We start from the raw sequence: 15,649 nt of genomic DNA, 5'->3' as shown, positions 1-15,649 counted from the left end.
AAACACACATGATCAAACACAAATACTGACAAATAAATGTGAAAAAATTATGTTTTAAAGTGAAGAGAACACAACGTGCTGATGGTGCAGTGGTGTGCGCTTCTCGTGGTTGGTCCTGAAGATAATGGTCCAGCAAGCACAGGCAAAAGGAATAGTTCTGTCATTAATGTGTATATTATACACAAATTCTGTTTATGATTTTAGAACCTGCCCAGTTGGCTTTGGAACTACTGAGATAAAAACAGCAAAAAGGAATTGCTTTGTGTATGGAATGAGTATACAATATAACTGACTATGGCAATCAGCTTGATGACTGAGTCCACATTTTAGATGTGAAAGGGTCTCTCATGTAATCCAAATGGAACTCTTCCAGAAAGGCTGAAAGATGCTTCAAATAGTCAATAGTCTGAGATGTGAGAGGAACACACCTGTTGGTGGAGTCAACAACTAATTTAGATATTTTTTTAAAAATGAATAACAGTATGTCGTGCAAGCAGTTGCGGTGACAAGCCAGACCCAGCACCTACTGGCTAAGGCCGATAGATTTGGCTTGGGTTAAGTTTTTGCATTGTCCGAATAGCAGTAAATTGTGTAATATATCTGAACACACAAGAAACGCACATATAGCTCTTACCTGCAGGCCACTGCTGTGTGTGCCTGTACCTATTTCCACATCTGCTTTCAATGTGTATTATAAACATTTTCCAAAGCAGAAGTTGGCTTATTTTCGCCCAATGAATGATTCTTCTCACGGATTACACAGCAGACTTTGAATTTCCAGGTCGTGCTTCATAAGGATGATTTGAACGAAAACACTGCAATTTTCCCTATTTTAAATATGTGTAACATTGTCGAAAAAGCCCACTAAGCAGTAACAACTAAAATGTTGATATTAGTTTTTCTTACTCCTTAACTACAAATTATTTTCGAAAACACATGCACGTGATTAAAAATAAAACATATCATGCTTATCGCGAAGATATTCTGCAAACAATGAGTGCAACACATTATGAAATATGTATTAATATATCTCAAGGACAAATCTTTACAATGTCCTATCATAAACAGATGATTCCAGTGAAAAGTTTATGTTGCATAAATTAATATTTGTTTTTAGATTGGTGAAATAGCAAGCGTTGGCCTCCGCTTACCCCACATGCTCAGTTACAGTAAAGGTAGGGGACATTCATAAGCTGCTTGGAGATCATTTAGGGCTGACGACCAGGTAACAGGAGGTGGAGTTGGGACCTTAGATGCAGGGAGTGTAGATGTTATTAGGATTAGATGGGTCGTCCTTATTGGATGTAGGTCAAGGTGGGAAGGTTTCGGTTGAAGATGAGGGTAGTTGCAGGTGTGGGTAGGTAGTTACAGACTGACAGATAACATTATGCAAAAGTAGGGAGTAGGTGTGGGTAGTGGTAAGCGATTTTACGCAGGGATAGGTATTGGTAAAACTGTAGGTGGATGTAAAGGAATAATTTTGACAATGTCACCAACTCCTAACAATGGGGTAAGATTCCTCAGAGGCGGCTTAACTGATGTCGACTCTGTAGCAAGCAGTTATAATATGCATCTTGATATTTTAATCAGTTTTTTCCTGAAAATTTGCGGTCTGATGCTAGAGAAGTCTGATAAAATAGATACATATAAAAGTGAAACTATATGATACTGAACACATAGCAAGGTCAAGCACGAAAATGTTGGAAAACCTAAAACTTCACAGTTCATGTTCTTACGGAAAGTGGTCAACTTCGGCATTGGATGGGTAGGGGCATTTTGCGGCATTTTAACACAGGATTATCTAGGCGCCTGTGTGCATTAAGAGAGAGAAACATAGGCTGGCATTCCTGATCTTAGCTGGAGTTAGATTATAGCAGAAAAATCACCTATCTCCCTACACTTTATAGTGCAGAGTTTGTAAAGCTCTCCATTGGCTACCAATCTAAGCCAGGATCAAACTGAACGGTCTCTGCACTGTTCAGAAAGCCTTCAGGGAAAATGCATAAATTAGTTTCGTGCCCTACTCCAAACAGAAACAACCTCTCAGCTGCCGTTGACTTGATTCAGCAATGTTTGTTTAAGCGAATGATGCACTGAGGCAGATGCTGGGAGGTCCTGGTCCAACCTGTGGAATGCTCTCAAAGCCTCATTGACACAACTCATAAAACCGAAACTATTCAGAGGTTCTCTCTAGCAAACTCTCTGGACTATCAGGGGGCCTTCCTTGTAGAACATCACCCACAGGCACCTGATGCGTTCTTCCATTCATCACTTTATTCTTCAGATTGTGGAATGTTCTGATCACAAATAGGTGCCGTGAGGTAACCCAAGTTCATAGGCAATGCATTCAAAATATCCCTGATAAATGAATGCATAAATTAATATTATTAGAACATTGGAATGTTGCCTGCTCCAAACAGGCAATGCGCAGCAGCAGTTCATAAACACTGGTACCGGTCTACTGCTGTAAACCTTTAAATGTCCTGAATCTACAACCTCGGCCTCCCCCTGTCCCCAGCATCTCCAAGAGATCTGGATTGTGTGGGGGCACTAACAATGTGGCATCTTCTGCAGATTGTCTCAGTGGGATGTGCTCAAGTCGGACTGAAGCTAGCAAGCAAAGGATTGCACAAGAGAATGAGGGAGGCAGAGACCCTGCGAGAAGGTAAACAGTGAGCTCCCTCCACCCTTGGGCTCACAGTGTCACTGAAGCCAAAGAAGGAGGTGGGAGTAATTTCTTCAGCTTCTGAGACTCCCTTAGCTCTGTCAAATAAAGAAAAGTAGTTTAACAGGCCTGTGGGACGCTCAGGGGCTGACTTCAGTCTCCTTCCAGTGCTCCCACTGTCCATGTTGGAGAGTTACTGCCCTTGCTCTGTGCTCAGCAGTATTTGTTAAGCAGAGAAAGCAGATTCTGTGAACAAAAGGCTGACCAGCGGGGCTGCAGGGGGTGTCTCCTGGGCTGCTTATGTTTTAATTATGATAATTAGGCCTTATGGGGTACAATGTTCTAATAGCCTTGTAGCCCACCTTAGGCTCAGGCCTATAAACCTGGAGCAAGACTTTAATGGCCGGTAACTACAAAGAGTTATAAGGCTATATTAGTTTGCCCTATTATGCATTAACTGTGTTGCCCTAAATCAGTTTTAAATATGTTAAATAGAATTGTCCTGAAAATTTAAATTGCGATAAGACATAAGACACCTCAGCTGCTGAAAAAATTTACATTTGTGGTAATGCCTCAGGCTTTGCCAAGTTGCAAAATGTTTGCATACTAAAGTTACATTTACTTACTATTTCTTAGGTTCTATAGAATCCTTATAAAGTTTATACCTGCCTGTGCATCAGCAGTACAGCATAGAGAGAACTGAGACTGAAATCACACTGTGCATGTCCCAATGTTTGGCCTGTATTACAATGTATCGTCTTACCCTAGCAGATTAATGTCCCCTCAGAAGGTGGATGAGTGATGCTCCTGTCACGTGACCAATAAAGAGATCCACAGTGCATTGGTTCATTATCAGTTACAATGCCGACACACAGGGGCATGAGTGAAAACGATGCCCATGCAGCTGTTGCATGTGGACTGAGTGCATGAAATTTGTTTCTATGGGAATTAGAAGCACTTCCTTTGCCAAATCATGCTATATGAGCATTTCTTCCAAAAAAATGTTTCTCCAATCACTCTCACTTCAGTAATAATCCCTCTATTGTGACCTCTCGAAATTGTTCTATGGTTGTAGTGCCTTTGAATTCAAAGCTTACTCTTCAACGTTTGTAAGCAGAATTCCAACATTTATTTGAGTTGTCATCATTGAATCGGTTCTAGACGTTTAGTAACCACCTAGATGGAAATCAGGATCCCTGGACAAAATATGGAATCTACTTGCTACTTCCCGACACACGTGATCGAGTAAATGTAAAAATATTATACATCATGCAAACCATGCACTATATCTTTCTGCCTCTAGGCTTCTCTCACAGGGTCCAGGCAACCATCCTTTTCCCCTAGTCACCCTTAGACTATTCGAATGATTGACATCTTAGAGACCTAAAGTAGCTACGGCAAAGACTCCTGAGAACCCAGAATGTAAATGTCAATCCCTGAAGCACCACTACCAGTTCACTCTACATGTTTGGGACAATCCCTCCAAAAGTCACAGATAAAACTAAAAGCTTCCTACAAAATCCTCTCTAAGACCATATCCCCCAACCACTTACAGCAAAAACCATGTTACTCATCCTCTTAGAAGTGCTCTGGGGCTTCACTGGGGTATCAGGTACAATAAAAATGCAACAATAGAATAAAAGGAAGACAGACACTTACAATTGCTCACCTGAGCCAGGTACCTCTGCCCCTTCTTCTTCTGCATCCTTGTCTGATGTCCTTGACTATGGGTGTCTGAGTTCAGTGTTTACCAACATAATAAATTGCGGCCTATGACTATTCGTAAAATATACGATGTGGCCCTCGTACTGAGAAGTTTGGAGACCCCTGCTTTGGTGCATTAGTAGGAAGAATGTGCTTTGATCTAAGAATGACCAGACACGGGCAGAAGCTTTGCTGCACTAGAAACATGTTGTGGTCTACATTTCCCAGACTTCCTTGAGGACACCCTATGTAATGAGCACAGTAAGATGCCGGCCTTTATAGACCATGGTGCTATCAACCACGGCGAATAGTAATGACTCACACCAAGGGGCATTACAGTGATTTTTCCGCTGAGAGAGCAGCATACTCCTGCAGATTAAGAGATGTTCAGCACTGAGGCACGGTGATCTCCGCAGGTGACGTGGTACCACCACAGGGCTCGCACTACATCTCTCATTTTGCTGTGGGAGCGAATACATGATATAGTACGCGTACCTGGGTAGGGGATGGGCATACGGCACCTGAGTCCCGCAGAATCAGTACCATGATGGGCTTAAAAATAAGGATTCCTCTTGATGCCGACAATATGCATGGCTCGGAGGGCAAAAACTAGGTGCAGAGTGGGTTGAGGATTCTTGAAGAAGTAAGTCTTGGGGGCAAAATACACATTGAGGAGCTCTATATATATATAGGAAGTAATTGTATGTTGATTATTCTTATTATTACTTTTCCAGAGCCCGCCCTCCTCTTGTGACCCTATGGAGACCAAAACTTTAATGGGGCAGTGTAGGTCTAGATAACTATTTAACTTGCATGTAAACTTGGTCACACCTCACATGAGAGTGGTGTGTTACAGCACAGTGTTATGGTTTCTCCACAGTAGTGTGTTCTCAACTTAGAGGGATGGAATGAAAAGGAGTCCTAAGCAGTGTTTAATTTGAGCCGGTGGTTTCCAGTGCTCAGCACTGGAAATAACTAGCATAGGTGAACTGATCACCACCAATAATATTAACATGCATTTCATTAGCGAAGCCTTACTCATAATGACTCCCACACACATTCTCAGTGTTGTAGTTCACAAATGTAAGTACCCAACAAATCAAAAAGCCAATCTGGCCAGGAGTTGCAGTCATACACCAGACACCTTGGGCAAGTAAACAACAAAAAGCAATAACTAATACCTTCAAGCGTCTTTCATGTCAACTCCATCAAATCACCTTACAACCTTACAAATCACCAAGTTCCACCACGTTACAAATCACCAAGTTCCACTTCATCTATTGACCTCTTGACCAAACCTACGATTGAACAGCTAGATATCCAACCTTATCACTACAGCTTCAGTACCTCATCTAACAACTTTAACCTCCTAAATGACGTAGTCACCAAAATTTTAATTGATGCCTTTCTCACCCTGCAAGAGGCTACACTCATCAAACATCTTACCACATGGTGATCACATAGCAAAAAGCATGCTTGATCTAACCAACACATAAATCTCCAGTACCTGGCTCTACCTGAACTGGACCAATCACATCACCATTACAAATGACCGCTCCTATACCACCACACCCATAAATTGTAAGATGATGAAAACACTAAATCAATCCTTGTAGAATTTCAATCAAGACACCCTCAGTAAGGATTTTACAGGCCGTACAGCCTCATTAAGCACAATGTTTAGTGCTCAATTGGAGCCGGGCTTTGCAGGTGGGGACCACCATCACTCATTTCTGGGACTGGGCACTTATTTTTCCCCATAAGGTTTTGACCAGGGAAAGATAGGTAAAAACCCAAAAGGAGAAACAATACAAAAAAACTAACAAAGAGAGACATCAAGGACGAAAAACAATGTACAAAAGTGAGATAAAAGCACAAGGAGTATTTGGTAGTGGATAAAAAAACGCATGAGCTTGAATCAAGTCTACACAGCACTGGTATTTGGCACCCTTGACATTTGAGAGCACCAGTCTTGGGCTTCTGAGCTAAATGTTAGGCCACAGCACCTATTCTTTTAAGACTCAACCACTACAAGTATTAATGGCAACTTTAGATCGATTTCAACTGTACCTTCCAGGTGGCACCAGCCACTTACACCTTTGGTACAACGAAGAGATCAGCAATAAGGAGTACAGGAAAATAAAGGGGGCAGCTTCCAGCTTTGAATCAATTCCTACTCTTTGAAGGTACTCTTCACATTCAGAAGTCACTTCAACACAGAGGCTGGAGCCATGTATTATAAGAGAATCACCATCAACACTGTTAACAAATTTAGTGGGTTTTGAAGACCATCAGGGAATTTATTAACCACACAGGTGCACCCACATCACAAACTTAAAGAATTGCACAGCCACCAAAACCTTTCCAGAACGAAATACTTCAGACCCTACCATCTTGATATCCACACACCAATCTCACCTGACATCATGAGCTATTGGTCTGTGTTCCACATACTCTCTGAAGAATACATAACAACTTTTCTTCAGTCACTCATGGCCGTATCTTTTAACAAAAATAAAGTTTGCACATTTATCATGAAGGATTACCTGGGGAAACTCTTGCCTGTGCTCCCCTTTTAAACATGGGTAAATATCATACCCATGATTGACATATTCATCTTGCCTGTAAGTCCCACGTATATATCAGGCCTACTATGTGTCTCACTGCAGCAGCCATATAAACCTGTCTCAATAACCTTTTTTGCAGACTGGAAACCCTGCTTTGAAACATTAATGAGTAGACTTTGCTACCCACAAGGTAGGGTGACTGAGATTTAAAAGTGGAGCATGTACGAAATTACTTTGCTTGTGCCTCCATGTGACTAGACTCAAAAAGCTAGTTTCACTGGCAGGGAGGTAGATCCTCGAAATTATAAAATTAATTCATTACTTTTAAAAGGAACTGGCAAAATAATGATCCAAAGAAGATTTTTCATATTTATTAAAAGTCAAATTCATCTTTGAAGTTATGTTTTAAATAATATTTAGTAAAAGTAAGTTACTATTCCCTGCCTGAAGTTCTTGGAGGCTGAAATACATTAGTTTGCCTTCAGCTGTCTAGTAAGCGCTTGACCATAATTAGGTATAAAAACTTCTCCCAGAGTGGAACAGTGGTTTAGGCCTGGTGACAGAATGGACTGGGTTTGGAGCGTTTGGTCACTATTTAATCACTATCATCTCAGAAAGAACGTTTGAGAGTGGACCCAGGAACTTTGGTAACTTGAGAGGGGCAGAGGTGAGGCCTGTCCATTCACAATATAATGTAAGTAAAGTCCTGAAGAAAAGAAAGCCTTTGTTCCTAAAGTCCACACTACCAAGACTGTCTCCAAACTCAGTAGAGAGACGCTATTCTTAGAACTGGTTTTCTGTGAATGGGATTACTCGTTTCCCTGGCCACACCTCTGGGTGGGCCCAAGAGGTCTGCACAAATGGAGATGGTTCTCCTATCTTGGAATTTCGAAGTGAGGGGAACTGTGAGATTGTTCACAGTTAGGCAAATATAATGTGCTGCAAAAATGGGGAGGTTTGCTGTCCGGAACATTTTCCCCATTGGTTAGAGAGTGTCCAGCAGTCAACCACACTCACTGGTTAGTGCAAACCATAAATGAGGGACTCCAAGAACCCCTACTCACATCAGTTTCTGGACCTGAAGGAAACTGGACCTTCTCTTTGTGACATGAGTGGAGTAATAAAGGACTGAACCTGTTCACTCTACTACCCAGGACAAAGAAGTGAACAAGAGTCAGTTGGCAGACCTTCTGTGTAGCTACATGACCCAAAAAGATGCAGGAGGCCTTTTTCCTGTAGTTATCAGTGGACTAGTTCCAACTGGAACTGACTGGATCTTGTGGATAGCCTCTGCCGAAGAGAGTACTGGCCCCTAAAAGCTATCTCTGCGGTCCAGTGAGCATTAGAATTGACCCAGAGGAGCTACTCCAGAAACCCTAAAAAGTTGGAACTTAGAAAATGCTTGGACTCCAAGACCTTTCAAGGTTAGGTTTTCCCAGCTGGAGAGTTCAGAGCTCCATAAAACAGACTAGGTCAGAAGGTAAAATCCTTAACTGGGATGAACCTACTTGGTGTATCCGAACAGCACTCCATCAGGACCAGCGTGAAAATGCAGCTAGGTCAAGTTCTACTACTTTCTAAGGTTATCAAAGGCGTTTGATGCTTAGTGCTTTTGGGATATATTTTTTACCTAAGACTTTTAAAATTCATATTTCCAATACAAGTCATTCAAATGTCTTCGTTTTGGTGTCATTTTATTTGTTAAATTTTACTCTATTTTTTCCTAACTCTGTCTTGGGTATTCCTTGTTTGGTGTTTTGACTTTATTACTGCTCTGCTACTGCAAAAGGCACACTGTTCGAAGTTGAGACTGGCGGCTCTGTTCCAAACCTACCAGGGGGTTGAACTCAGGATAATTGGGTGCCTCTGGGGTTCACCCCGAAAATTGCAGTAATTATTCCTTGATGTTCTTCACTGCCCAACCCAAATAATAATCCCATTTCTTAGACAATCAGCTCAACTAATGTTGAATTCTCTCTTTCTTACCAGTTGTTCCACCTCAACCTAGGATGTGCATGATTAGTTTCATCCACACATTCACTTGACTGCTCTGTCAGGAACACAGTTGCTAAATATAATCGCTGTTCTTTAGATTAACTTGCAAACAAAATCTGATTTTCAGATTTGAGGTTGCGCTATCTTGTCATCCTTTAGTGTAATCACTTTACTCCTACATTCAGATGCTGTACATGTATACAAAAATTCTAAACAACCTTTCTTTATTTTATTTTTTCCCTAACAGGCACAGCTTCATAGTCAGATGCTAAAGAGCTGCACATTTGGCCAGCGACACAGGAGGATAGCGAGAGCAGACTCTAGGAGTGACGAGGAGTATAATCCCCTTCAGATGACAGGCTGAGAGGTACGCAACCAGGTGTGGTTTTAGGTGTGGAAATAATACAGCCAGACACAAGAAGGCCACCAAAAAGCCAATCTTGCTAGTGATGCTGTAAACACTTTGTGCTCTCATGAGTCTTAAGATCTCCAGCAGAAATTCATGGCGTGCTGTCAGCACGTCAGGATTCTGGCACAAAGCAAGGGGGGAAGTTTGGGGTTGGATGATGTGGTTAAATTGCTTTTGCACAGGGCTGGGAGAAATTCTATGGAAATGATAATGTAAGCAAACAGGTGGGAAACATTCAGGAAAGCCTTTGTTTTCTTCTGCTATCCTACCCATGTTGAATGTCTACTGCCGCTAAGGATTTGGGCAATAACAGATGCAACAACAGAGTTTCTGTTAAGGGGTATTGTGATAGTCATGACATAGCTTACATCCTTCATTCCTCAATAAACTCAACTAAACTAAGAACTTCAAAACTACAAGCCAATTACTTACCTTCCAATCCTGTGAATGATCATTAGTAATGCCATTGGTTGTATGTGTGCCTGGGAAGGGTCCAGTACAAGGATAGTGCATTGCAGTATATGTGTGGCTAGTACATGTGTGGGGTATATGTATGCCTTAGAGGAATACACTACATGAGAGATGCAGTAGTGTGCAGTACATGTACAGGGACTGCATGTGCTTGGTGTATGTGTGCTTGTGTGAAGTACAATACATGAAGGGTGAAGAGTTGTGCAACACACACATAGTGAGTGTGTGTGCTATCAATGCATGTGTTTTGAAATAAGCACATCCTGGTTAAATATCGGGAAGCTTCAGTACTGAACAGTGCATGCCGATTGAGTGTGTATACTGAAAGAAGTAACATGTAAATGGATAAGGAATAGAGATACTAGGTCTGAACATTAATGGGCGAATTTAAGAAAAGTGGTGCTGCACCTACTGCAGCGCCACTTTCCTTGCGCCCCTTAGCGCCCCACTACCGCCATCATGTGTGCACTGTATTTAAAATACGGCACACCATGGCCTAGGGTAGAGGGCAGTAGCATCGGAATTTCTGACACTATTGATATACTGCTTAGTGTTAGCCCCAAAATTTTGGCACTAGCCCCGAACAGTACATAGGGGCCCATTGAAAACAATGGTAACCCCCTTTTAATGCCTGCTCTGAGCAGGCATTAAAAATTCAGAAATAAATGACGCAAAGAAATTTGGTAGATTTCTTTGTGCCATTTTTTCGGACCCCCTCATGGGGGAGCATGCCCTTGCATATATTATGCCTGCCGCAAGCATAATGTGGCGCAAGGAGTTATAAAGTGGCACAGTGAATGCATTGCTCCACTTTGTAAATCTGTTGCGCCGATTTTAGCCTTGTTCGGCCACATTAGCTTAAAAAAATGACGCTAATGTGGCACAATGAGGTGCTAGGGGCTGTTAATTATGCCCCTAAGTGTTCTGAGAGTGTGCACTGAGAAAATGTGCCTGATCCCTGGGTTCCATTTCGTGAGGCCCAGGGCTGCCTGGTAAAGACATGAGGAAAAGAGGAATCCCCCATGCAGGTTTGCGAATTGTTGCCTTTCTGTGAGCGGGGTGGGAACAAACAGGAAGGAAAAGGACAAGACTCCCTTTACATTTCAAAAGACTGTTCTTTGACTCAGTGAAGAACACAAGGAATGGGGCTAGACACATCCCAGGATGGGAGATGGGGCTGATAAGAGAATCATAAGGAGTAGGGCGGGGGGCTGGGATTAAAAGTTTGTTGCATATCATTGTGGCTGACATGCAGGTGTGAACTTTAGTCACGCCCATGAATTGTGTGTGGACAATCAGCTTTGCAGTCTTGCCCGCTGTTGCAGAGCTCTTTCATGAAGGAAGATGAAAAGAAGAAGTGCCCACTTCAAACGAAGCAGAACCCCAACATAAAACTTCAAAAATCCAGACCCTTTATCACACTTGGTGTCTGAAAAAGGACTATCAGAAGGGAAGTTTGAGTCCCCAAATGATTGTCATCTGCCAAGCAGCCAGAAGGGTTGAATGACGGGGGTAAGCTCTACAAGACTTCTGCCTGTGATCAGGGCTTGGGGCCAAGGCCTGCTAGTCTCCCTGCTGGGTGAAGGAACATCACCCAGGGAAACCAAGATCACCTTCATTGGAGCCTGGAGCCTTGGCCTGCTTGCCAAGACCAGTGTGCCCTGTGGGAAAGAGGAGAGCTGTAGAGGGAGCAAAGTCCAGTGGGAAGCCCTGCTGAGAGGAATTCTTGAGCGAGGTGTGTGGAGAATGACTGTTCACCAATCAGGTCATTGCTTATGTGTAGGAATAGTCTGACGATCCCAGTATGCCAGAAGGGGGGGTGCTGTGATCACTGCTGCGTTAAGTGCTCCGTGTGGAAAGCACCAGTCCACCAGACAACCTAATTGTGCTGAAGTGTGAGTCTTTTATCCTCCAGGCTTAGTGCGATTGCACCAAAGAGTCTGTATCCATTAGTGAGTGTGCCAGAAGGGACTGCCGTCATTGCTCTGGCCAGCTGTTCAGGTCATGGCCTGGATGAGAGGATTACTGTTGAGACCAGCAAGTCTAGCCCACCAACTGCATCTGTTTCTCAAAGGATCACAGACGTTGCACCCTCGCCAGAACTCCAGTCGGGAGCCAGAGAATTCCCTCCTCCTTTGCCTAAGGAAGAGCAACTTACCTTTTGTGTCTGCTAAGCGGGAGCAGCTCTGATCACTGGACACCACCAGCAGCATTGCTCAACAGCAAGAGCCTGCACTGCCAGGTGCTACCTCACTCCTTGCAAGCTTCCCAACTTCACTGTGCAGAATCCAGACTTGGGCATGCACAAAGACAGGGCACATGCTCTGCTACTGAACATTACCACATTGCCGGAGGATGTAGGACTGAGATCTGGCATTTTGGGACCCTGGGGGCATTCACTGCTGAAGCTGCTGTGGCACCATAGAAACCTTTGACTTAAATCCTGAAGAGTAAAGGTGAGCCCCTGAGTACAGCCTAATAGGTTGCATTTCCTGATATGGCAACCAGTGAATAGGGAATAACCTTGAACAAGTTACATGAAGGAGGGTGAGACAGGGATTTGCCTGACATTGATTACAGTAACTACTCAAGCCCTCGCAATGCACTGCATCCACCCTTGCATATTACCTCACTCTTGAAATGTTCAATGACTGCATTTATAACATCCCTAATGACATTTGAAATTACTTCATTGATAACAACACTGTGCATGGTGGGGCTACCAGTTATAGTTACTTTAGGGCACAATTAAGTAGTTACTTGAGGTAACTATAACTGGTAAATTTCAGTGGTTTTGTTAGATTAAACAGTATGTTTCAGCTGACATTTTTTACCTAACTAGTTACTGCCAAAATGGATGAACGGAAGTACACCAAATTTGACAAAAAGATAGATCTTCATACAAAAAAGCATGCTTTTTGTGATATCATGTAAATATATTCAGCAGTTTGTAAAAATCAGGTTCAATATTTATAGAATCTAGGGATACAGTACTCCTTTTGAACTTCCCCGGGACCATGTGAGTAAAAACGATATTTGATTGGCTGCTCATGCAGGAGTTTTACAGTACTAATTGATGTGATTGGCTGGCCACAATAGAGAAAATGTTGTGACCCACAACTACACAAAGTAAATGAATGGCCAAATAGGCATACCCTGTCACCCTAGTCCTTTTGAGGAACAAAATTATAAGGAAAATTAAAATGTCATGACCTGCGGGATGCCGCAGGACTCAAAGCAGCTATGTTGTGGTCCTGCAGGAGTGCTGTCAGATTTAAAAAAAGAACATCAACCATTACCCTACACATCCTTCACCCTTTATAGAGGTCATTGTGCCTGGCCCCGCTGCCACCAAACCCACAACACCCTACACAGCCGAAGGCCTTGTATGGCGTGAGTTAGGTTTAGTAACTATAACTAACTCTTGCGGTACACTGCATATTACCTCACATAGTACATCATTCATTTAGCAGTATGTGAGTAGTATAGTAGTAGTACTACAAAATGAAGATTTTAAAACATGTCCTTTGTGTATAATGTTTATTGTTCTTCATCCAATTGCTCCTAGATAACATTTTAGATGAGGATCATTGGTGATGAAAAATGGATGCTAAGAACCAAACTAATGTCATGAATTTTATCTTGCTGGGTCTGTCGGATCACCCGGACCACCAGACAGCACTCTTCATGCTTTTTCTTGTAATGTACCTGGTTGGACTAATAAGCAATAGTTCCATTATGGCAGCCATCACATCTGACCCTCAGCTTCATACACCCATGTATTTCTTCATTGGGAACCTATCATTGGTGGACATCATTATCATGACTGTCGTAGTGCCCCAACTTCTCGTCAACAGTATCTCACAAAGGAAAACCATCCACTTCTCACATTGTATCACACAGCTATACTTCTTTCTTTCCATGGGTGGCATTAACCTCCTTCTACTTGGAGCAATGGCCTATGACCGGTATGTGGCGATTTGCAACCCACTGCACTACTTAATGGTGATGGACATAAAGGTATGTAGCCAATTAGTAGCTGCTTCCTGGATAGTTGGTCTTCTGAACTCGTTGTTGCACAGCATGATGATTGCCAGGTTGTCCTTTTGTGCTTCCAACTTGATTGAAAGCTTCTTCTGTGACATCCCACCACTGCTGAAAGTCTCCTGCTCCGACACTTCTGTCAATGAACTCTTGCTTCTTACAGAGTCTCTGTCTGTAATTTTAGTATCAGTGTTATCTATTGTGGCCTCTTATGCCCGCATCATCATAGCTCTCTTGAACATCAACTCAAGTGAGGGGAGGCGCAAAGCCTTCAGTACCTGCTCTTCCCATCTCATTGTAGTCAGTTTGTACTATGGGACCATCCTGTTCAGCTACATCCGGCCCACCTCAAGTTACTCACTCGAGAAGAACAAGGGAATATCAGTAATGTACACAGTAGTAACCCCCATGCTGAACCCTTTCATCTACAGTCTGAGAAATGGCCAGATGAAACAGGCTTTGAGAAAAGCATTAAGAAGGTGCCTCGGCTGTAACAAGTTTTAAATGTTGTTCCTTCCTTTTTAATGGATTCCCAGAACAACCACACAGTAGATATTATTTTGAGTGTCTATCATATTGCATAATAATTGCACAAGTACTTCCTACTTTTAGGGAGAACTATGATATACAACTGAAAAAGTAGGATACATGGCGTTTAACCATTTTCACAATAATATTCTATTTTCAGAACAAAATCTTAAGGGCCCATTCAAAGTTTTGAGGACAGGGTTCCAAGTGACTGTGGTGGTGGGTGCACTGTTTCTTCATATTAACCTCTGCAACTTTCCATTCTGTGTGCCTGTAAAATCTTAAATCACCTGTCAGACTGGCAACTCTTTTTTTAAGAAAGTGTTGCATTGACATGGGTGTGAGTACTTTAAGCAAAAAGAACAATACTGGCTGGTCCTCCCATTCCTTGTCAACATGATGAACTGGTTGGCATTTGTTTATTGGAACTGAAATGTTGATGATTCTGTAACACGTGAGGCATTGGTTGTTTTTTCTGCTTGCGAAAATGCTGTGCAAGGCAGGCACAGGCAAGATAAGAAAATAGCTGGCATGGGTTGGAATGTTAGCCAGCACATTGTACAGTGTACAGGGTGGTTTCAACTGCATAACTACTGCTTGCTCTGCTTTCAGTGGGAGGATACTCAAATGATACCTTAATTCTACCCTGGGTCCCATGGCCCTTCAAATGTAAAAAGAAAAATCACACCTAATATTGGAAGTCTCTCCTCACCCTATGTAATACATTCTTGACCACACTTCCCCTTCTATGACTCAGGTGGAGGACCTAAAATGTTAGTGGTCAGAGTTTCCACCACGTTTCAGCAGGTGCCCATTACCACCACCTGTAAATGAGATTATTTATATATTTTTTTACAATTTGCTTTATTGTATTCTGATATGTTTTCATGTGTTTTGGTGTGCTTTATTAAGTTATTTTATTGGTCTAAGAACACAATTCAAAACAAGCACATGACATTAGCCAGCACAACCATTTTCAGTGCTGCCGAGTCCATAAATATGAAATTAGCTACATAGAACTAGATGAAAGGAACATCCATTTTCTTACTTATAAATACGGCTTCTTTATTTAATCCTACAATAATCCTCTAATAGTAATTTTAAACTTTGACAAATTAAAACGAGGTGCAGCTAATCTTCACAATGGTTAATGTTACACAGACAGAAAATAGAGTTAAACTGCAACAAGCTTGCAAAAGTAAAGATACCCAGATGAAATAAGACATATAAATGTTTCCCTTCTTACACAATACCAAATGGTCTAGC

At 42.2% G+C, this 15,649-nt stretch overlaps 1 protein-coding gene across 1 annotated transcript; it reads left to right on the top strand.

Annotated features, from left to right (window-relative positions):
* Positions 1-13,414: 13,414 nt before the first annotated feature.
* On the top strand, positions 13,415-14,359 carry LOC138262312 (olfactory receptor 1f45-like). The gene has a single exon (XM_069212211.1). The coding sequence runs from the start codon at positions 13,415-13,417 to the stop codon at positions 14,357-14,359; it is 945 nt and encodes a 314-aa protein (XP_069068312.1).
* Positions 14,360-15,649: the final 1,290 nt, after the last annotated feature.

This window comes from Pleurodeles waltl, chromosome 10, assembly GCF_031143425.1.
Source record: "Pleurodeles waltl isolate 20211129_DDA chromosome 10, aPleWal1.hap1.20221129, whole genome shotgun sequence".
Classification (NCBI taxonomy): domain Eukaryota; kingdom Metazoa; phylum Chordata; class Amphibia; order Caudata; family Salamandridae; genus Pleurodeles; species Pleurodeles waltl.
Note: the sequence above shows the minus strand (reverse complement) of the source record. Positions and strands in the feature narration are given on the sequence as shown.